Below are 24777 nucleotides of genomic sequence, written 5' to 3' on the forward strand. Positions count from 1 at the left end.
TTACCTGTAGGTACCATAAATATCTCCTAAACTTGCACCGTAGGAGATATTTACTGTATCCACATGTGCCGACATCATCGCACATGCACACTGAAGAAATGGCGGCACCCGCGCGAATGCGCGGGAGTAAGGTCATCGCGGGTCCAGCCAATCGCAGGTTTTCGGATACAATCACACATGGAACTAGTGGGGACAGATGATTTTCCCAGAGAGCAAGGAATATGCTGGATTCTTGCTGCAGCTGTCAGTAAACTCCCATGTGAATGAGGCATTAAGTCATTGGGATTAGTTTCACTTTAAGGGTTGAAATAAATGGAGGTTGTAGTGACAAGGTGATAAGGAGAACAGTATGGCACACAAGGTCACAGTTAAAGGATTTGTTTCCTGGCAAGAAGAGGACTGTGCTAGATGTCCTTGCTCCTGATGATCATGCTTAGGTTTCCCCTAGGGTCTTTTTGGTCTCATTTAGAGTGGTCGACCCCTAGAACCATGGCTATTAACTGTTAATGTTTAGGTTATATTTCAGAGTGTTAGGCTACATTATAGTATTAAGGGTAATTGTAAGGGTTAATTTTGGGGTTAAAGTTACAATGAGGTTAAGTGGTAGGCAAAATTTGGGGAATAACTTAAAAATATCTGAAGCCAAAACTTTTTTTAATCTTGGATAGACTAGGATATGTTTAACAATTTTTGTTTTGCTAGCTGTAGCTTAGTGGATGGAATTGTCCTCACTTTCTCTCCCATAGGCACAATAGGAAGTAAAAAGAGATCTTTCCAAAATAAAGGAAATACTCTCTGTGACAGTTGGGTCCCCATTCAAAGCTTTCCCATCTATTTTTGCCTTACATTCAGTCTTCGTGACAATTGTCACCAGTACATATAGAGAATACATAGACAGCAACATACAGCTAACAGAGGTTCCAATACTTCAACCAAAACTATAAAGAAAAAGTTTTTGACTTTCGATACACAATAAAGTATATCGAAAGTCAAATCTTTTTTTATTTATAGAGTCGGAGAGGGTTAGAATGTGTGTCTGTTTGAGAACTTGTCACAGGAACAAGTGTCCATTTTAGAAGATTTCCCCTCTATTACAGTTCTGGTGGCAACTCAAAATTTGTTTCTACACTTACTTTCATTCACAGTGACATTGGTGATCAGGATAATTAGAGAGAATGTATCATCCTTATAAAGACATAGACAGCTTTTTGGTTTTGGTAAGGTTACGTGTTAGGGTCAGGCTATGGATTAGTTTAGAGATCAGGCGGTTCCTGTAAGTGCAAATGGTGCAAAAATCACCAAGACAAATGAGACTCTTGAAGCTGTGTCAGGCGTACCCATGGTAGGTTAGGCCCACTCAGGAGCACTGGCTAGGCGATCTTACTGCTGAAGTCCTTGAATAGCATGGAAAGTAAGCCATTCATTTAACCATTTATGACTGTGACTATGACTTGAGCTTTTAATATTTTCAGGTGAACAAATCACAATACTATGTGGCTTGGCATCCATCCATTGCCTCTGTGTATCTCCAGCGGATCAGCTCTTGTGTCTCAACCTGCTGTGTTACTATCCACTGGTGGATTGGTGATTTCTTACATGTAAGTGTGCTGCACTTAGTAAGGGGTGTTTTTGTGCTTGGTATTAACCTCAGTGCCCTGCTTTTTGCTATTTCGTACTATGTGGCATGCCTTTTAAAATGCCAATATACTTTCCCTTTAAGGCTTTGCAGTGCACACAACAGTTTGATATATAAGCCAGTGCAATGACTCAGGAAATGAAGCGATGTGTAAAAGCAGCAATATGGAACAGATTTATCCACTAAAACATTCATTATGACAAAAATTTTTAGCAGTCTGTCTAGAGCAGTACAAAACAATGAATTATCTCTGATACATAGTGCAGTACAATAAAGCAACATTGGAATCAATATGCAGTGCAGTAAAGCAGCATGTCAAACAGTGCGCAGTGCAGTACAGCAGCAGCTTGTAGAGTGTGCAGTGCAGTAAAGCGTCAGATGACACAGTGTGCAGCAGGAGCGCAGCTGATGACAGGAAACTGTTTTGTGGGTCCTTTTGGTCACCTGTCCTTGGGATTTTTTGATATCAACAGGTGTTATTCCACAGTCTATTTTAGGTTCCTGCAGCTTAATGCAGTGAAAATCATAGCACAAAAGTTCCTTGAAGACAATCCTAATTCAATACCCACCCTGCAAGAAATGTCTGCAATCTAAGCACTTTCTGTGCATGTTTCTTTAACCAAAAACAAGAGACAATTCTAGAATTAGAATGCTTAAAGGGGATGTCCACCTTACAGCTCTCTCATTTTATCAGTTGACTGGTAGGACCCAAGTAATGCTTAAAGGGGATGCCTACCTTACATAATCTATTTTATCAATTGACTGATCAAACCATTGTTGATAAACTACTAAGATCTTCACCTTTTCTATGCAAACAGTGCCTCTATGTGAATGACCACAAGCTTGGCAAGTGCTGCATCCAATTTCAAATTCCTCTTATAGTAATTCCACTTAGATACACTTGCAACACTAAAACCCAAAAATCAGTTTTGCCAGGATGATTTTAAGGGCAGAATTTTTAAAGGGAATGTTCAAATAAAATGGGTTTACAATTCGTTTTTAAATTAGTAACTATCCATTAAGTGGAGAACCTTAATAAGTCTTGATTAACACACTTAACACACTTAAGCCGGCCATAAATGATTCAAATCTCTGCAGGTTTAGCAGGGACCGGCCAAGATTCCAACTATCTATGAGTAGGCTGATTGTACCCAAGTCGATCTTAATCAACATACAAATCTAGACTCACCTAAAGTGCCACCTTGTGAAATGGTAAATAGGAAGTAAAATGTAATGCTTTATAATTATATGATTAAAAAGACATTTTAAAAATTATGTATTCTTTTTTTTTTAGTGCTGAGCATATTAAAAAAGAAAAGAAAAATATTTAAAATATTCTGTAAATTGTCTTCAAATGATTATAAACGGTATTAATTAATTGGGATCATTTTGGGGTAAATGTTTCAAAGAGTAAAAGCAACTGCAGAAAATAGTTCTCAGTTTTGTGTGGAATGGGTTGGATTCAGTCCCTGACATATCTTGACTTTGTAAGGGACCATAGAAAGGAAGAATTCTATCTTGGCTTTTTGGCTTATGCCGCGTACACACGATCATTTTTCGGGTTGTAAAAAATGATGTCATTAAAAACGATCGTGTGTGGTCTTCAAAGCATTTTTCGGGTTCTGAATTTTTTTCCCCGAACATGCTCTATTTTTTCACAACGTTTTTAACGTTGTCGTTTTTCGGGTTGTAAAAAATGGTTGTGTGTGGGCTTTAACAATGTGAAAAATCCGCGCATGCTCAGAAGCAAGTTATTAGATGGGAGCGCTCGTTCTGGTAAAACTACTGTTCGTAATGGAGTAAGCACATTCATCACGCTGTAACAGACAGAAAAGCGCAAATCGTCTTTTACTAACACAAAATCAGCTAAAGCAGCTCAAAGGGTGGCGTCATCCGAATAGAACTTCCCCTTTATAGTGCGGTCGTACATGTTGTACGTCACTGCGCTTTGCTAGAGAATTTATTTTTCACGATCGTATGTAGGCAAGGCCGTTTAATGATCAAGTTGAAAAAAAAGTTGTTTTTTCTAGAGCCTGAAAAACATTGTTTTTTACAACCCGAAAAAATTATCGCGTGTACGCGGCATTAGAGTTGTGAAAATTGAATGTAGGCTTACGCAGGAAATATCAGGATTAAAGGGCCTGTTCATGTTATAAACTTTAAATTACCCATGTACCTTCTGCACTGTCAAAAATACTTCATGCAGGATATTTTTTTAAATACTAACTGATATCTACAGGAAAAAAAATGGCTTCCGTTTGCAGGATAATTTTGGAACTATTGATATTAACTATTGATATTAATTATAAGAAAGACAAAGGCATTTTTAAAACTACATGAATAAAGGAATGAGACATGGTAAATTTGAAGGCTGGGCTTTCCCCTTTAAGCACACTTATTTATCAGCATGTTCTTGGTCTTGTCGAGGAAAAGAAAAGAGTAACAGATGGTGTTCAGCACTGAACTGTAGTTCTACATTCAAAGCCCTAATTAAGGCTGCAGATTACAATATAACCAGCAGTGAAAGGCGCATAACTGTAATTACAATTAAATTATTACATACTGTAATTGGAACATCCGTCTCTTTCGGGAAGATATTTGTCAATACCTATGCAGCATTTACATATGTCACAATGTTTAAACAAATCTAAAAACAGCAATCAGTCAACAAGTGATATTAAAGGCCAACTCCCCCTAAAACTAGCATTTCAGTTCTGAGTGGGCACATATATACAGTATATATAGAGATAGAACTAACTCTTGGCTTTTAATTTATTTCAGAGATTTCAGTGGCAAAATTTCCCTGCAGTCAGAAGTGGCAGGAGGTGGGTGTTTGAGCCTCTGCAAGAAGGGGCACAGTACCCACACAGAACCCACTTGATTGAGTCATCAATATCCTACATCTGTATCCCCCAAAAAATCGTCCTTTCCCAAGCCAATGACTTTTGTTGGTTTTTGCTAATAATTACTGGAATTAAATCGAGATACATTTTTCACCACCGTGATGAGAAATTTGGAAGGAGCAGGGTGGAAGATTTTTCTCAAATGTATAAATTTTTAAAAGTTTATGTGGTTTTTGCTCAGTAAAGTCCATAAATTCTCAAACTGCTTTCATCCGACATTTGAATGTTCTGAAAATTTTCGTACATGTTTTCCCAAGAATTTTTGTACAAATGTATATTCAGCTGAATTTAACAGGTGTTGCTAATTTCGTGTGAAAAATAAATAAAGTCAACAAAAAATTAGCCTTATTCAGTAAACTTAGTGTATATCTGTAAAGTTAAAGGAGAAGTAAGGCCAAAGCTCTTTTGGCCTTACTTCTCCTGGGGACCACTTAGGCCCCGTACACACGAGAGGATCGATCCGCTGAAATTGATCCGCTGACCGGTTTCAGCGGATAGATCCCCTGGTGTGTACAATCCAGCGGATCTGTTTCCGCGGATTTTTGTCCCCGGGGATGGATTAGTACAACCAGGAGATCAAAATCCGCCAGAGGATTTATCCGCGGAAACGGTCCGGAGGACCGTTTCCGCGGATAAATCCTCTTGTGTGTACTAGGCATTAAAGTGGTTGTAAACACACAACATTTTTAAATATAAAAATAAACCAGCAAGACAAAGGCATAATGAGCTAGTATGCATAGCATACTAGCTCATTATGAAATACTCACCTTAAATCAAAGCCCCTGCAGCGGTCCCGGCACACTGCTCTGCCCGGCGACATGTCTCCCGGATTTATTTGCGGTTATCGCAGGCATGTGCGCGAGAGCCAATGGTAACGGCACATCAGCTAAAGTAACGGCACGAACGAGCCCCTGCTTCAGTGCACATGTGGCGGTAACGTCGGCACATGCTGATACAGTGGATATCTCCTAAACCGTGCAGGTTTAGGAGATATCCACGGTATCTACAGGTAAGCCTTATTATAGGAATCTCTGTAGTAAAAAGTGGTCTGTAAGGGTTTACAACCACTTTAAGCTTTGCACTTCTGTCACCCATATTCAGCCGTCAGTGGGCTAAAATCCACTCCTGACCAGCAGCTGGCTCAGCCTGTCAGCACACCACTGAAGCCCCATACACACTATCAGTTTTCCTGCTGGTTTTCTCTTCAGGTTTACCAAAACCATGTAGTACAAGGACCTGCCTGATTGCATTCAAATTGAAACGTTTAAGGTTTGACCTCATATTAGATGGTTTTGGTAAACCTGAAGAGAAAACCATCAGGAAAACTGATAGTGTGTATGGGGCTTCAGAGCCAGAGCCAGCCGTTCCCACACTCAACCCAGTGCTCCAGCTAGTGATGTAGGCGCAGAGCAGAGAGCCATTAACTGACAGTCACACTAGCTCTCTGCCCCCGAAGACCGAGAATTGAGCGATCAGTGGTCTTTGAACGCTCAGTTCTCAGTCATAGAGGAGACAGAAGACACATGCTGCATCGGACTGATGCTGCATTCACCTAGGTGATTATGATTGTTTTTTTTTTATTCTCCCAATTCTCTTTTGAAATTCTGTACCCCTTTAGTAAATAAGCCCTATTTTTTCAAGCTTAAACTTAGTGTATGAGCTAAGAATTCGGAGATACTCTCCCAGAACTCTCACAGTTGAGCTTGAAATTCAGAATTTCTGGTTTAGAGGCCAAATATTTTCAATCAGAATCGTGGGATACTTTCCCAGAGCTTTGACATAAAAGTTCCGAATTCTGAGATGTTGTTCCAGAGTTTTAATATCTTAGCTTAGAATTCTGCTATACTGTCCAAGAGGTCTGACATAAAAGCTCAGAATTCTGAGATACTGTGCCAGAGTTTTGACATAGTAGTTCAGAATTCTGAGATACTGTCCATAAGGTTTGACATATTAGCTCGAGATTCTGGGAATATTGAGATATAGTGCCGTAGGCCTAAAATTTGAGGTCAGAATTTTAAGATACCGTCCAAGATGTTATCTCAGAGTTCATTATTTTAAACTGACTGCAAACCTCTTTTGTAAATAGCAGTTGCAAAGAACTAAAGCCCAAACTTGTTTTTATTTTTTATTTTAGAGGGAGGGTTGCAGCCTCTGTCAATTGTTCCCCAATGGGAAAAGAAAAAGGGGGTTCCCCTGGGTGGACTTTTAAGGCACTAATAGTATTCCAGTATTCTGTGTCCCATTGTGGAGATTTCCCTTCACTTTCTGTCTTATGGCCACAACAGGAAGTGAGAAAAAATCTGTCTAAAGTGAGAGAAATCCCTGGTTGACACCAGAGTCGCAAGAACGAATGATATCAGATTTTGATTGCAGTTGTACTTTAATAACATTGTTGGCTATAGCGTAGAGAGAAAGCTCCCAAGGCAAAAAGCAAGCTGCATAACAAGGAAATTCATTGTTACAGCCATCTTTCATTGTTCCGATTGCTGTGATCTAATAAAAGATAACATTGTGTTATTGCACTGCTCTTTTTGCCAAGCATTAAATGTAATTTTTGCAATCAATCACCAGATGGCGCTTCACCATGCCTAATGCATAACACGCTGGCATCCGTCATTATCCAGATATATGGTATTGGCTGATTCAGTCAGCATGTTAAAATGGTAAATTCATCTGTGACCAGCAAAGATTACAGTTCCATTGATACAGTAACACAACACAGTATATGAAATTCTGTCATCGGTTATTTACTTGAGAATAAGAATCTTGGCAAAATGATAAGCAAGAATTATTGCAAGTAAATCAAATCCAGTGTAAAGTGTGACTTGTAATACTTGACAATACTTTGCCTTTTTAGAATATTAATACAGGAATAAAATATTGCCAACGCTGCCAAGAAAAAGTTAATAGAGAGATTGCAAGATTCATCAAATACATCACACATATTATAGCCAGAATTGGGCAACAACTAGCAAGCTTGTTCACAGGTGAAGAACAAGAAAAATGAGAAGACCAGGTAAATAATGAGGGCAAGGAAAACATGAAAAAGTTTTTTCCCCCAGATGTCTAAAGCTCGCCATGCATGGATTGAATTTTTTCAATTGACTTTCGTCATAAGAAGCTGGGCAGAAAACTCTAGGCCGAACAGCAGCTGCATGCGATTAGATGCAGGCAGTGTTCAGGTATTCTGACAGCCGCGAGTGCCGACTGTCAATAAACAAGATCCAGGACTGCAGATTGGTCCATTCACACTATTTAGTGTTAACATGGCATTTGACTGATGTCTCTTGTTCAGCCCATTTATGGCCAGCTTCAGCATGCATGGACTGACATAAGCCTCTTTATTAGCCAAAGTAGAATGAGAGGAGTCAGGGAAACTGACAATAAGAAAGTCATGCTTCTCAGTTTTACTTGGTTGTCAAGAGAATTAGAGCAAGAGAAGTAAACACAGGCAGTCAACTGCTCTAAACCTGACCATTTACGCTTATATTTTCTTACATTTACTCTTATATTTTGTGTTCGGCTTGAATCCAACAGATTCCTCCATCCACACTATACAGCACGCTGTCAGGTGTCAAAATACCTGAACAGCGGCTGCATCTGATGGAATAATGTTAATGCTAGGAAGTCCTCCTTAAATTAGCATCTACTATAACAACTTTGTTGATTTTTTTTCAACTGTATCTTACCATGCGCAGCCAGCTTTAAAGTATATAGGCCAAACTCTTTTTGGAGATCGATTGGAAAGCCCGTCAGGTTTTTTATTGGCGCCTGTGCCCCCAGTAGAGAGATACACCTTCTCTATTTGTCCTATTGATCACCGAAAATGAAAGTGAAAGCGAAAGAAAATCCCACATTTTGAGCCATCACCAGAACAGGAACTAATTCTGGTGACAACAACTCATTTCCTGGTTCGATTGTGGAACAGGACATGAATAGAGATCTTCCCAAAGGGACACAGAAGGCAAAGCAAACCTGACAGGGATCAAACCTTCCTATACTGTATCCAAAATGAAAAGTAGAACATATTAGGACCATTAAATCTCAAGTACATGCTGACTGACAGAATTATTATTTTTTTGGCACAATTACAAAGATCCTAGGCAACTACACTACATTCTAAAGGCCATCGATCAAGAGAGAAAATGGTCCCCCAAAGCTTGTGGAGCACAAAGGGGCTACGTTGGTTGTCATGACTGTTGTTCAACCCCTGCATAATTGCTTCATTACATTTTTATTAACCAATACAAAATAAGTCTTGTTGGCTTTTTTCAGACCCTTGTGATTGTGAGATAAGAGATTCCCGACTCCAACATCAAGAAATTGGAAAGCAGCAATGCAAGACATATCACTGAAATAAAGTAATGGTTAGAGATTTTTGGAATCACAGCTACCACCATCTCTTTGTAGCATAATCAAATATTCCCTTACCTTAACCCCATCATTCTTCTTGTTGCCACTCTTGCCTCCTAGGAAAAGAAAGCAGGCAGTGAGAACAGCCAATCCAGGAACCAGTAGGATACCCAAGATCATAAGAAGCATATTGACCAGTTCTTTGTCTTCAAAGATCCTGACATCAAGCTGGGGTAGGCTCAGATGACAAACATTCCTAAACAAGCTGCATTTTAATCAATACAAATTCCACTTTCTGTTGTCCAATTATATACATCAGTTGGGATCCTGTTCAATCATGCGTGCACGGTTCACTTTCACTAGACTAATAGACGTTCTTCAATAATCTCCATTCATTGCATGTATGTCCTTAACCATGAGCCTTTACCACTAGACTGAAGCTCTCGTTCATTCTATAGCCAGTCCCTTCACTACTGGTGTCTGGCACTCTCCTGTCAGCTTGACTTGCCCTGATGAATACATGAGGCACATCTGTCCTTTTCCACCCATCCTCTGAGTTGTATCTTTATTTCCAGTCTGTGTACGCCAAGCACTCGCTGCTCACCTCTCTAATAATAGTCATTTAATGCTCTGGCCATTTGAAGCTAGTATACCGCAAAGACAGCTGCACAAGTATATGATAGACAGTTGTCTTTCTATATCTCTCACTCCCTCCTTCAGTCCTGAAGTGTGACCCAGAATGTCCTGTGGATAACTTCCAACAGACATTCCAAACAGGGAGAGGAGTGTAGTCAGCGGAAGACTTTGGAGGCAGGAAATATCTTGCTAACACCCACTTTACCCTATATATATAATGAGTTCAAGTGAAAAAAAGAAAAAAAAAGATTTGTAATACTCCAAAATATAGTAGATTTTTAAAAAATGGAATTAAAATAAATGAAACCTGTGCTGGAAAAAAATATAGCCATTGTCATTACAGACCTCCCCTTCTGAGAAAGCTAGTTGCATATTTATCACGCTAATACATCAATACTTTCAGATGCAGATTTGATGTTTTGCTGAAGCTGTGAACCAGAAGAGAGCCAATCAATGATTGCCTTCATGGTTTTCTTTGTTTAAACAACATATACTGACCATAGAAGCCATATCAGGTTATTTCTTTTGTTTTCTAATGCTAACTGGAACAACTTAAAACCTTCAACTGGCCATACACAGATCAAATTTTGGCTGATTACTGTTTAATCGGCTGGATTTTGAGGTGTGGCTGAGCCTATCGGCACCACTCGGCTTGACAAATGTTGATTTCTATCAAAAGTGGCATAAAATTCTTGGCCAAACCGTGTCTAAATCCAATCAGATGCAGGCACTGTTTTGGCATCCTGATCCAAAATACAATATCTGACCTTAGAAATGTGTCCATCCAGCATGGATGGGGGAATGGAGTGATGTCTTTCGTTACTGTGAATGGATCTGTATAATATTTTAATTAAGGCTGCATGATAAGCTCATATAGGCATAAGATAATTGTCTGCTTATTTGACATCAGCTAAGTCAGGTGACAGTCATTTTGCCCAGGGTGTGCCTTCAAATTTTTTCTACACATGATATGCTTCCATATCGAGCATTTATGTAATGATCATCCGTAAAGATAAACATGTGAAGGCCAGATCACATCTGTTTGTTGGCCTCCATATAACACCCATTGCCATCTTTACACAGTGTTCCCTGTCCTGTCGGTATTCTCTGCAGTAAAAAAGGTACAATGTACTATAATACATAAAGAAGTGGTATCACTTACCAGAGAAATTCCGGGTTGCCAGCATTGTGGTCAGAATAGCACCCTAATTTGGCAACAGAAAATACAATTATGAGTTATTAGATACTGAGAGGTAATCCAAGCAATCTGTATAGATATATCCAAAGTAAAGATGAACTTTTGAAGATTATTTAAAGGGATCTGGGTTCTGAATGTATGTCTCAAGTCTCAAGCAAGAGTGCACTAGCATGTAAGGTGTCATGGTGTGTGAGGTGAGGCTGTGTGTTATGGAGAGGTCCAGAGACAGAAGTTATGGGAGGGGGAACAAAGAAAATAAACAGGGGGGGCTTGTGAGGGAAGGAGATATTGGGGTGGATTGTTAAAGGAGTAAGAAGGAGTAAAGGATTGTGGGGTTGCCATACCCCAAACTAGGGGGTTTCATCAATAGTGATTGAGTATGTAGGGATGCTTCACTCGGTATGGTACATATCCATGGGGACCAGATTTTTAGTAATCACTTGAGCATGTTTTGAACAGTTGCAGTGAGTCTCTCTTTCATCTTAAAGTGGAGTTCCACCCATAAATATAACATTACATCAGTAGTTTTAAAAAAATTTCATTAGTCCTTTACGAAAATTTTTTTTTTTTTTAGATGCCTTCAAAGTGTTGTTGCTAGGCAGAATAGTTAATCTTCCCACTTCCTGCACCTAGGTGCTTAAGCTTCCTAACCTACACCGCACAGACTCATGGGAATGTAGTGGGTGTAACTTTCCAGGAGTCTGTGCACTCCCCAGTCTCAAAGAATCATGTGACTTGGACAGCACAGGTGCTGAAACCTGATCTGACACTGCTTGTGCAGCACTGAGCATGTGCGAGATCTGCAAGGCTGAAATCCAGGAAGTCATACAGTCTGGCTTCATGATGCCCACACTTAAGATGGCCCTAGTCAATTTCTATTTTATAAAGTGTCTAAATGCTGTAACAACCTAACAAAACGGACCTTAGTTTACAGACTAACTTTACTAGAATACATTAAGCTTGTGTATTACAGGGGTATTTATATTTAAAAAGTGAAATTTTGGCCAGAACTCCGCTTTAATGCCATTAAGATGATCCATGAGTGGGTGATAGTTTGCTTGGTTCCACTAAATATGAAGTTAAGAAAACGTAAGCTTTGGTCTGCTTAGCAGGGATTAAACAGGGTCATTTTTTATGTTACATTGTAGGACTGTAGAAATTAAAGATTAATTCCTTGATTAATCGTACATTTTTTTGATCAATCAAAATTCTTTTGATTGGTACTACTGGTGCAACAGATCGTAAATGATCCGTGACCCGAATGGGTCACCATATGCGGATCGGCACACCACGTGATCTGCGGAGCTCCGCTGCTGCCTGGGCCATAGGAAAGGCTGCGGCTTTGGCCTAGTTCCCGGGAGCGGCGGCCATCTTGGTTCACCCACCTAGGTGAGCCTAGTGCGGTGTGCTGACGTCATCACCTGGCCTCAACTGCTCGTGTTCGGCCGGCTTCTCTGGTAAGACTAAGCAAGCACTAATCTTCCTATACAGTGATGGAGATGTGGACCATATTACAGTGGGGGAATATCTGTGGATTACAGTGGGGAGACGTCTGAGGATATTACAGTGGGGGAGATGTCTGTGGATATTACAGTGGGGGAGATGTCTGTGGATATTACAGTGGGGGAGATGTCTGTGGATATTATAATCGATTAATCGAACACGAAAATTTAATCAGTAACAGCCCTATTCCATTGTAATTATGTACTGAATTAATAAATTATGGCCCCTGATTCATTAATCATTTTGCCCTGGGACAGGACCACTAGATGAGCAGCATTGTGCTTTTTTATGAACATTGTTTAAAGCAGTTTAGTAAGTAATCCACAACTTTATTTATCTATACAAGATGAACTAAGGTACTATCTGAAAAGTACTTTATATGAGTTTTCTAAAGCTAATATATTGGTGGAGCTCTGGCATTGGAGTTCCAGCTCTTTTTCCAATCTGGAGTACTTGCATGGCCAAAATCAGGTCTGGAACATGTATACCCATGCGGAATCTATTTTCAAAAGTTTGTGAAAATGGGTATTGAGTCATGCTATTGAAGTAGGGAAGAACTGAGATGCTGATATTATCTATACTAAAAAAGCAATTGTGTTGGGTGCTTCATGAGTTTTCCGGAAGTAGTGAAAGGTTTTTATATTGGTAAATGTTAGATAATAATAGATACCCAAGAAACCCTATGCATATTCACCAGCCTTTACGTATTCTCACAATTGCATTTGTGGTGGCAAGAAAGGACACCTGATTATTCCAAGCTGGGGCAAGTCCAGTGAGATGACTCTTCCAGAGTATTTAGTTAAGCCCCTATATTACTAAAGATTACTTTAGGGTTCGCACAGTTAGGTCAGTCATAAGGTTGTGGGGAGGGGGTAACCAGATTAGTGGGAAGATTTCTACCATTTGTTTTTATGGGTAACAAGGCAAGGGGGCTTTGTGTGCTGCTTAAAATAGTTTTCTAGTATAAGGAACCCCAAGTGTTATGTTTATGAGGCTATGAAGTGGTTCAATTGAGTCGTGTGGGGCCCTATATAAAGTGCATTCATTTGTTTTGGAGAGAGCAAAGAACAAAGTTGGATACGGCTACTGATAGCACCCAATAGAATAACGTAACGTATGACGTTAAGTCAAGTTTATGGCATTTAAACTGCCTATCAAGATATGTGGTAGTGGTTACAGATCTCCAACAATGTATTAAGTATGCAGACGAGTGGAGGAAAGTTTTCCCTGTATCATGTGTCACATGTCAGGGTAAGGTGAATGCCTAAATAAGAGAGGTGACTGGTCCAACTGAAGGTACTGTTTTGTTGTGCTGACTAGAGGGTTTCTGGTTTCAGTGACATATTTATGGCTGTGGATTTAGTCCTAAGACTGCAGAAAATTTGTCCAGGGAATGGAGTTGGCAGGGGAGTGAGATGTACATTTAAGTAAGAGAATATCATCAACTATTTGCAGCCCCCTTGATATCTTTGTGCTGACAAAAAGAGGTTGTTAAGAATGGGCATCCCTGGCATGTTCCCTGCTAAATTGGTTAAATTGGTATCCAGTGTATCTTGCCATGGTACTGTACTGCAAACGTACAACAAGCAGGTATGCATGTCGGAGAACTATACAAACTAATATGATAGGATAGGATCATATACTGATCATATATTTCCTTTAATACAAAAAAGCATTACATTGAAGCTTAGACAACATTTAACTTGGCACATTTCATCACTTCAGCCTACAGAATGATTTACAGACTCCTATGAATAAATTGATAGTGTTAATAATCTGCTAATACCCCACATTGTTGAAAGTGATCCAGGGTAAATAAAGAATCGCTGTACAATGTTCTCTAATGCTCTGCCAAATCTACAAATGTACAATGCTTCCGTATTTACAGCTTCATAATTAGAACGTTCCATACAAAGAAAGGATTCCTGACAATACTTGTGTGGGATTTCTCTAAATGTCACAGCGGAAAAAAGATTACAGATTACAATAAACATCACAGTTTTTTTCCTTTGTGCAGAGATAGGTATAGGCTATATTGTCATCTGGGGGGGCTAATGAAAAGGGGAAACCAAGGGGGTGTAAACATAAAGAGGCAGGGTTGTTTTGAGACATGCTGTTGCCCAAGACACACATAAACAAGTTTTTTTTTTGTACAGAATCCACCCCGTATTACCAATTCAAAAACTACTGGAGCTAGCATGGTGTGCATTTAATAAGTAAAGATACTATTTAATGCAACGTTGTACTTACCGGTATATGTTTGTGTTTGAACTGGCAGCAGCTTATTCATTCCTTCAGCCCATGCAATACAATGCATAAGCCCTTAAAAAGGTTTACTCTATCGTACAAATATTGAAGTCTCCTAGGAAGTTGACGTTTGGCTGTGCATCTTCCCACGTCCTGTGTCTCATAATAAGGCTACCCATCAAGTGAATGAGTAGCTCAGGGAAGTGAACAAAGATGAGGAGAGTGCCAGCTGCCTATTGGGAAGTTTTTCTGGGAATATCAGAACTCCACAAGTTGAGGATTAGCCAGGGTGTTCTGGTGTAAACTACGCCTCTGTCGCTGTATTGTGTTCCGCGCTGGAGTGCATATGGCGACTGCGCGATGACGTCATCGCTCGGTGCCGCGTGCGTTCCAGCTTGGAACGGGAAATTGTGGCTCAAATCAGTGCTTATGCACTACACATGCCTGCCTCCTATAAATAGAACAGTGTGCATAGTACACGCTATCCTATTATTGTCGGCCGTAGCTGGCCTGGCTACAAATGAACTACAGGTACCATCAATCCCTAAGCTGGAGACAATGCCATGCTGGATCCCTACCTGAATCAAGCCAATGCAGATTGCCATTGCTGGGACACCCTAAACAGATCTTCCTTCAGGAGACCCTCCATAAAAGAATCCCATTGCTGCTGCAATACTCTGTTTACCGGAGAGCACTCATCCTTTGCAAGCGGATAAGTACTATTACTACGTTACATTTACTGTTCTAGAATTGCTTGCTTCACATATAGCCTCTCCAAGTACTGTATTTAAAATTGGCTTATTTAATGCTATGCTGCTGCTTGGGATTATTTAGTGTGTCTTCAGCTGAGTGCTGCAATATCTTAAAGGGACATACACTCTGAAACCATCTGAGCTATAATTGCCTTTCTTACGCCAATGCTACTTGCATACAGTATTTTCATATGCTACGTGCTTGACATTCATTGTTACTTGTATACGGGCTTCCGCCCTAAAATACGTTTTTTTATGCTAAGGGTTGAAGGTATTCTATACCTGCTCCCTTAGTGGCCCAATTCATTCCTTTGTGTAAGGTGATATGATGTAGAGAACCCCTAAACTCCTGTTCTCAGATTGGAGTGGCGCCTGGGGTCCGGTACTGATAATCACTTACATAGAGAAGTGCATTGGTTGTGCTCATACACGTCTATCGTATTCTTTCAACGCTAGGGGTTGGAGGCATGTTGTAATACGTCCAGCCTTAGTAGCTCAACGCATTCCTATATGTGAAAGTGATATGATGGAGAGAACGCTCAAACTCCTGTTCTCTGATTGGAGTGACTCCTGGGGTCCTGTACTGAAATTTCACATAACATAGAGAGGTGCATTGAAATCTGTCCTTGTCCGCAGTTGTGGTTCACTCCCGTTCATCGTAGTTTGCGACATCTGGATGGAAAGTGAGGAGATGTGCAGGTACCATTGGGTTGCTTTAAGTGTGTGGGCTACTAAGCAAGGGACTAGGAATTAGAGTTAAAATTGTCTGAGCTTCTAACTGGAAAACATAAAGTGGAATGACAAAGACTAGCAGTATCCAGAATTGTTCTTAGATATCGGTTGCCTAACGTGTATTATACATGGATTCTGTCCATCTTCTGTGATGTAATGGTCTATTTCTCTTATATGATTATCACTGTAATTCATCTATCATCTAAATAAAACACTGAAAAAAATGAGCTTCAGAGTTTTGTAATTCCACCTTTCTTCTACTGTTCTTTTGCTGTATTTTTACACAAATGCCCAGAGGCAGCTAAACATGGGAGAACATGCAGGTGTAAAGCAACCACACTTTTATGGTGTTGTGTTCCCTTTCTAAACCTTCTCCCCCAGACACTGACCCATGAGCATCTTATGGCAAGTATAACACTAGGAAGGGGAAACATAACTTAATAATCTGCACTTCAGAGATGACTAAATATCTCTTTCTCCGATTATAGTTTAATATGTACCTTCAGCTTCCTCCTGGCATTGAACTTCTTCAAGCAGTCGACTGTCTCCTGTCTGTGCATACAGGAAGCCACTGTAGAGCGGTGCTGAAAGAGGAATTAACAAATTCAGTATCTACACACAGACTATTGATAAATATAGGAAAGATTAGTAAAGGGTTCGAATGGCGAAAAAATTATCCACTCACTGAAATCCATGGGTGCTTCAGGGCTTCCGCAGCCGTGATTCTTTTTGCGGGATTTATGGTTAACATCTTGTTAATGAGGTCCTTTGCTTCTGGAGTTACAGTGTCCCACTCAGGGGAAGGAAACTGATCGACAAAAGGAGAAAAGAACAACCTTTGTTAATGTTTACAATACAATTATATTGTAGTAGCAATTTTAAAAATATTCCCCAAGACCTCCAATGCAGCAGCAGTCAAATAATGTTTCTTGGCTTGAGTTCTTTTAGAACTGCTTGATATGGGAGAATATACTATAGGTTTAATGGCAAATTAAGCCCAATGTTCCTTGCCTATATGTTACCACAGGATGTAACAGTGTCAGTGCTTAAGATAACATTTTAGTTTTGTTGCCATTTTTATTTCTTATGTAAGTTGCTCTTATGAATAAGAATATAATTCCTATAGGTTACAGTACAATCACTTACAGAAGCAACACATATTGACATATTTTTTTTAAATTGAACCCACATGAGTCGAATCATCCTGATTTTAGGTGCATAGTTTACATAGTTACAATAGATCACAAGCACCCCTTACTGCCTTACATACAATAAGATGGGTTTTCAGGGCTGGTTGTCTGTAGAAATATGGACCCTCTAGATTTCTACCAAATACTATAAATTAGTTAATTCTGCCTAAATTGATCCTAACTATGTAGAGTTATGCCTGTTCCCTGCTCTCCTTTAAATCTAATAGGGGGACTAAGGTCTGTTCTCCCAGATATCTTTCCTAAACATTTGTCCATACAGACCACTGATTCTGCATAGTGATAATTTACTGAATGTTTTTGTATAAAAAATCAAGACAGGCACATCAGAATAAAATCTTAAAATTACCTTACAATAATCCTTTGTTCTTATCCAATACCTTTTTTTAAAGGATTCCCACATTTTTAGCCATTGTGTGTCAACAATAGGGTGCAGTAAGATGAACTGGAAGTTTTCCAGTAGATTTACTTACATCATATGCTCCTGCTTTGATCTGCTGATACAGCCTGTGCTGATCTTCATCCCAGAAAGGTGGGTAGCCAACGAGTAAGATGTATAGAATAACCCCTAATGGAAGAGGAAATTGATGCAATGCTCAGAGTATAACATTGACTGTAAATAAAGGTAATATACGGACAGATCTGGAGTGCAATCTGACTATTATTGGGTAGCTCAGTCCTGTGTGATAGTCTTGGGCAAAGGTGATATCTTATAATTATAAAAAAAAAATTAAGTATGGCCACATTCACAAATGAAGGTTGATATGCTTTATATGCCAGGGTTGCTTGTTATTTTAAAATTGTACATTTTAAATAAAGAGAAAGCCAGTCAGACAGTTAGCATGGTACAATGGTTCACTATTGGCTATAACAACAGAAGATACTACAACAATAGATCATATGGAATCACAAAGATTCCACTATTAAAAGAACTACAATTAGACCATATCAGTTTGTAACTGAACTGGGCTGAGGAGCTGCAAGTTGCCAAAATATTGGATGGATATGGGATGAGATAAACTAGGGCAGCCCTCAAAATTTCCACTCGCCTACTAGCATTTGGTGAATGGATTTAAGCTGGGGGCGAGTGATGACAGGGCTGCATGACCAATCTCCCTCCAATCTGTGCCTACACTTAGAGTCCCGATGAGATTGGCGGCCGAAGAGGAAAGGTGCATGCTTGGGAAAAGTAGTCTGGTGAGCCGCGCACAGGCAGAGCAGTACACAGGTGCTCTACTTACAATTCTCATTAAGCCATGGGACCCAACAGTATAACCTCTCTGAGCCTGCCCCCCTCCCCCGGGCCCCGACCAATGTAGCTGGAGAGCAGAAAGTAATGAGTGAGGTGGAGGATTGCAAAAATTACCAATCCGGTGCAGCGCTCACTGAAAGTTGCCCTGACATGAGAGCAGCAGCCTTCTAGTTTGTGCAGTTTTCTTCTCCTTGTGCTCTATGTAAGTGTCCAACAGTTTAGCCTGAGCACTGTGAACAGACTGGTCTCAATTTTGTCTTGTGCACTGTCAGTGTGCACTGTGCTATGGTGTCAATGGCTGTGCAGTTGTGTGGATCTCAGCGCTGGATTGTACTCCCTCCCGCTGTGCTGCAGCTCCTCTCCTCTCTGCCAGCCTGAATAAAAGGGGGAAGTGGGGACATGCAAGCGTGGAGCCTCACACACAGGCTCCTGATGATGAGATGAATGGGAGAGAGAGAGAGGATGGATGGGAGTTGCAGAGGAGACAGCAAGAGAATGGGGAAGAGACCCAGTTCTAGTGTCCTGTCCCTCTGGTCTGCCCCCAGTGCCCTGTCCCTCTGGTCTGCCCCCAGTGCCCTGTCCCTCTGGTCTGCCCCCAGTGCCCTGTCCCATTTTGTTAAAGTTGTTGTTGGTAATATTTAATTTTGTAACTTGATTCTGCATAAAACATTGTCATTCCATGAGATAATCTACGAGGGCGTGTTTACGGGTGCAATTAGGCGCAGGGCAGTGTATGAATTAGGTGGGGCAACTGGTGGCGAGTAACTCTTGAGGCCTGGCTAGTAGCTCAGGACTTGAAATTTTGAGCCCTGAACTAGGGTATTCGTAGAGAAAAAGGTAGAATAAATAAATAGATAATTTACAAAGACTCTTAACTAAGACTAGATTAAATAGATGATAGATAGATAAAGAGAGGCAGATAGATAGATAGATAGATAGATAGATAGATAGATATATAGATAGACAGACAGACAGATAAGTATAACCCACAAAGCTTATTTATATATTACCGCAGGCCCATAAATCAACAGCCTTTCCATAGGGATCTTTTCTTAGCACTTCTGGGGAGAGGTAGCCCGGCGTTCCAGCAAATCCTTTGATTACAAAAAAAAGGTTGTGAAATTTCTAAAGAATAGAAAACAACAGTGTCTACTAATAACAGGTTTCCCCATCATGTATCACTCTTATCAAATGCTACATTGCATTTCATTGAAGCTGTACAATATTGAAATCATTATAACTTTTGACTTGCAGGAGTTCATTTCCCACCAAGGTTAGATATTTCTGCAAGTTTATAGACATAATCCTGGAGAGATGTGTATACTTTTCCCATTATTGTTTGGGTTTCTCTAGTGTTCTGGTTTAAAAAAATAAAAATCATATTTTAAATCAACTTTTTGGCAACATTTCCCTGCTGTGTACTTCTATATGATAGGTTAGTACTGAAGAATTTATTGGTGCCATGTAAATAAACCCAGACATTTATATTGTGCAGGTGGTACTGTAAGTGCTAGTAGTAAGACACTGAGTAATGCATAGCACTGAACTGATTGTGCAAATTGCTATCGCTAGTTTTGAAGCTGGTGCGTGTTAACCATGCTTATCCCAATGTTGGCTTTCCAATATTTATCTAGGTTTTCGAGTAAAAGTAGCTAATATTAAACCAGAAGTTCACTCAACTGTTGATGTGTGTATTTCTCATAGCATTGGTTGTTTTTAAGATTACAGAAGTAGTCAAGTGCAGCACCTTGCATTTCATGCAGCACCTTTGGTAGACTTTAATGCAACCTTTAGGTGAAATCTGAGATAGTGGTATAAAAAGCCATGATCCCTTCGAAATTCTTCTTTTAACCAATTCAATACCGGCCACTTTCACTCCCTTCCTGCCCAAGCCAATTTTCAGTTTCCAGCAGTGTTACAGTTTGAATAAGAATTACTTAGTCATGCAACACTGTACCCAAGTGAAATTTCTATATTTTTTTTAGACAGATACAACTTTGTTTTGGTGGTATTTAATCACTACTTTTTTTTATTTATTTTTTTATATAAAAAAAAATACAGGGCCAGATTCTCAGTGGAGATACGATGGCGTATCTCCAGATACGCCGTCGTATCTCTGCGTTGCGCCGTCGTATCTATGCGCCTGATTCTTAGAATCAGTTACTCATAGATATCTGTTAGATCTGACAGGCGTAAGTCTCTTACGCCATCGGATCGTAACTGCATTTTTACGCTGGCCGATAGGTGGCGCTTCCGTCGAATTCCGCGTCAAGTATGCAAATTAGCTAGATACGCGAATTCCCGAACGTACGCCCGGCCGACGCAGTAAAGTTACGCCGTTTATGTTAGGCTTTTCCCGACGTATAGTTGCCGCTTGCTATATGGTGGCATAAGTGTGGCGTAACAATGTTAAGTATGGCCGTCGTTCCCGCGTCAAAATTTGAAAAAGTTACGTCGTTTGCGTAAGTCGTCCGTGAATGGGGCTGGACGTAAATCACGTCGGGTCACAGTACATTTACATAAAACACGCCCCCCTGATCCAAATTTGAATTAGACGGGCTTACGCCAGCCGATTTACGGTACGCCGCCGCAACTTACGGAGCAAGTGCTTTGAGAATACAGCACTTGCCCGTCCAAATTGCGGAGGCGTAACGTAAAGCGGATACGTTACGCCCGCACAAAATTACGCCGCTGGACGAGAATCTGGCCCACAGACTTTTTAAAAAAACAAAAAAGTTTTTCTTAGTTTCTGTTATATAATTTTGCAAATAAAGAATCTTTCTTCATAAATCTAGGCCAACATGTACAGGTCATTCTCAAAAAATTAGCATATTGTGATAAAGTTCATTATTTTCTGTAATGTACTGATAAACATTAGACTTTCATATATTTTAGATTCATTACACACAACTGAAGTAGTTCAAGCCTTTTATTGTTTTAATATTGATGATTTTGGCATACAGCTATCCTATCTCAAAAAATTTGCATATCATGAAAAGGTTCTCTAAATGAGCTCTTAACCTAATCGTCTGAATCAACTAATTAACTCTAAACACCTGCAAAAGATTCCTGAGGCTTTTAAAAACTCCCAGCCCGGTTCATTACTCCAAACCGCAATCATGGGTAAGACTGCCGACCTGACTGCTGTCCAGAAGGCCATCATTGACACCCTCAAGCAAGAGGGTAAGACACAGAAAGAAATTTCTGAACGAATAGGCTGTTCCCAGAGTGCTGTATCAAGGCACCTCAGTGGGAAGTCTGTGGGAAGGAAAAAGTGTGGCAGAAAACGGTGCACAACGAGAAGAGGTGACCGGACCCTGAGGAAGATTGTGGAGAAGGACCGATTCCAGACCTTGGGGGACCTGTGGAAGCAGTGGACTGAGTCTGGAGTAGAAACATCCAGAGCCACCGTGTACAGGCGTGTGCAGGAAATGGGCTACAGGTGCCGCATTCCCCAGGTCAAGCCACTTTTGAACCAGAAACAGCGGCTGAAGCGACTGACCTGGGCTACAGAGAAGCAACACTGGACTGTTGCTCAGTGGTCCAAAGTACTTTTTTCAGATGAAAGCAAATTTTGCATGTCATTCGGTAATCAAGGTGTCAGAGTCTGGAGGAAGACTGGGGAGAGAGAAATGCCAAAATGCCTGAAGTCCAGTGTCAAGTACCCACAGTCAGTGATGGTCTGGGGTGCCATGTCAGCTGCTGGTGTTGGTCCACTGTGTTTTATCAAGGGCAGGGTGAATGCAGCTAGCTATCAGGAGATTTTGGAGCACTTCATGCTTCCATCTGCTGAAAAGCTTTATGGAGATGAAGATTTTATTTTTCAGCACGACCTGGCACCTGCTCACAGTGCCAAAACCACTGGTAAAAAACAAAAAAGTTTTTCTTAGTTTCTGTTATATAATTTTGCAAATAAAGAATCTTTCTTCATAAATCTAGGCCAACATGTATAGGTCATTCTCAAAAAATTAGCATATTGTGATAAAGTTCATTATTTTCTGTAATGTACTGATAAACATTAGACTTTCATATATTTTAGATTCATTACACACAACTGAAGTAGTTCAAGCCTTTTATTGTTTTAATATTGATGATTTTGGCATACAGCTATCCTATCTCAAAAAATTAGCATATCATGAAAAGGTTCTCTAAATGAGCTCTTAACCTAATCGTCTGAATCAACTAATTAACTCTAAACACCTGCAAAAGATTCCTGAGGCTTTTAAAAACTCCCAGCCCGGTTCATTACTCCAAACCGCAATCATGGGTAAGACTGCCGACCTGACTGCTGTCCAGAAGGCCATCATTGACACCCTCAAGCAAGAGGGTAAGACACAGAAAGAAATTTCTGAACGAATAGGCTGTTCCCAGAGTGCTGTATCAAGGCACCTCAGTGGGAAGTCTGTGGGAAGGAAAAAGTGTGGCAGAAAACGGTGCACAACGAGAAGAGGTGACCGGACCCTGAGGAAGATTGTGGAGAAGGACCGATTCCAGACCTTGGGGGACCTGTGGAAGCAGTGGACTGAGTCTGGAGTAGAAACATCCAGAGCCACTGTGTACAGGCGTGTGCAGGAAATGGGCTACAGGTGCCGCATTCCCCAGGTCAAGCCACTTTTGAACCAGAAACAGCGGCAGAAGCGCCTGACCTGGGCTACAGAGAAGCAACACTGGACTGTTGCTCAGTGGTCCAAAGTACTTTTTTCAGATGAAAGCAAATTTTGCATGTCATTCGGTAATCAAGGTGTCAGAGTCTGGAGGAAGACTGGGGAGAGAGAAATACCAAAATGCCTGAAGTCCAGTGTCAAGTACCCACAGTCAGTGATGGTCTGGGGTGCCATGTCAGCTGCTGGTGTTGGTCCACTGTGTTTTATCAAGGGCAGGGTGAATGCAGCTAGCTATCAGGAGATTTTGGAGCACTTCATGCTTCCATCTGCTGAAAAGCTTTATGGAGATGAAGATTTCATTTTTCAGCACGACCTGGCACCTGCTCACAGTGCCAAAACCACTGGTAAATGGTTTACTGACCATGGTATTACTGTGCTCAATTGGCCTGCCAACTCTCCTGACCTGAACCCCATAGAGAATCTGTGGGATATTGGGAAGGGAAAGTTGAGAGACGCAAGACCCAACACTCTGGATGAGCTTAAGGCCGCTACCGAAGCATCCTGGGCCTCCATAACACCTCAGCAGTGCCACAGGCTGATTGCCTTCATGCCACGCCGCATTGAAGCAGTCATTTCTGCATAAGGATTCACGACCAAGTATTGAGTGCATAACTGAACATAATTATTTGAAGGTTGAATTTTTTTTTATTAAAAACACTTTTCTTTTATTGGTCGGATGAAATATGCTAATTTTTTGAGATAGGAATTTTGGGTTTTCATGAGCTGTATGCCAAAATCATCAATATTAAAACAATAAAAAGGCTTGAACTACTTCAGTTGTGTGTAATGAATCTAAAATATATGAAAGTCTAATGTTTATCAGTACATTACAGAAAATAATGAACTTTATCACAATATGCTAATTTTTTGAGAATGACCTGTATACTGCTACATTACTGAATCAGTGTATATTGTTTAGTTTGTGTGAAAGTTTTAGAGTCTACAAACTATGTTACATATACAAAAAGAAGATAAAATGGATACACACAGTAAAGTGGCTACTCACAAACGGAGGTTTTTCACAGCTGTGACGCTGTGAAACGCGTAATCCCATTGGCCGGCTTGAATTCCCACGTCACTTCCGGTGCGACGACGGGACGCTGCGCTCCACGGTGGAGCGCACGCCGATTCTCCTTGTCCTTTCTGGATCTCCCTTCCTCAGATGTGTACATCGTCAGCCTGCTGCTGCCCGGGACAGGGAACCTGAAAGATGATGCCACCACATCGACCCCAGGCTCGCATACTACCACCTGCCACCTGCATCCAACCTTTTCGTTTTACTGCCTGTGAAAAACCTCCGTTTGTGAGTAGCCACTTTACTGTGTGTATCCATTTTATTTTTATTAAAACCAAGGCTTACTGCACTTAGATTGGCGCATCTTGTCTTCTTTTTGATTCCTTCAGAGATCTGCTTCTGCTTCAGGTGCTGCCGCTAAGTGTCCCCTACAGCCATCATTACTACTTTAATTCAGGACTTTCATGGACATTAGGTTCTCCATATGGACTTGATTTGATCATTAGACTATTTTATATACCTCATTTAGTTTTATATGCTTTATTGGATCATGCGCCACATACCATTTTTTGTATATGTTACATATACAGTATTTGAAAATCCTGATGTGCTGATGGCCTCTCATTCCTTGAGTCCCTGGCCAGGACTGTACAAATACCTCCAAAATAACCCCTTTTT

The 24777-nt window shown here is 40.5% G+C and overlaps 1 protein-coding gene across 3 annotated transcripts in view; it reads right to left on the reverse strand.

Annotated features, from left to right (window-relative positions):
• The window catches only part of CAMK2A (calcium/calmodulin dependent protein kinase II alpha), a 303342-nt gene that overhangs the window by 43954 nt on the left and 234611 nt on the right, over window positions 1-24777 (reverse strand). For all 3 annotated transcript variants that reach the window (XM_040345018.1, XM_040345016.1, XM_040345017.1), the window contains exons 8-13: window positions 19431-19514; window positions 17642-17736; window positions 16646-16768; window positions 16461-16544; window positions 10691-10733; window positions 8971-9008 (exon numbers count right to left, since the gene is read on the reverse strand). In XM_040345018.1, the coding sequence (XP_040200952.1) occupies window positions 8971-9008; window positions 10691-10733; window positions 16461-16544; window positions 16646-16768; window positions 17642-17736; window positions 19431-19514 (467 nt within the window). The remainder of the gene's footprint in view (window positions 1-8970; window positions 9009-10690; window positions 10734-16460; window positions 16545-16645; window positions 16769-17641; window positions 17737-19430; window positions 19515-24777) is intronic.

Source organism: Rana temporaria, chromosome 3 (genome assembly GCF_905171775.1).
Source record: "Rana temporaria chromosome 3, aRanTem1.1, whole genome shotgun sequence".
Taxonomy (NCBI): Eukaryota; Metazoa; Chordata; class Amphibia; order Anura; family Ranidae; genus Rana; species Rana temporaria.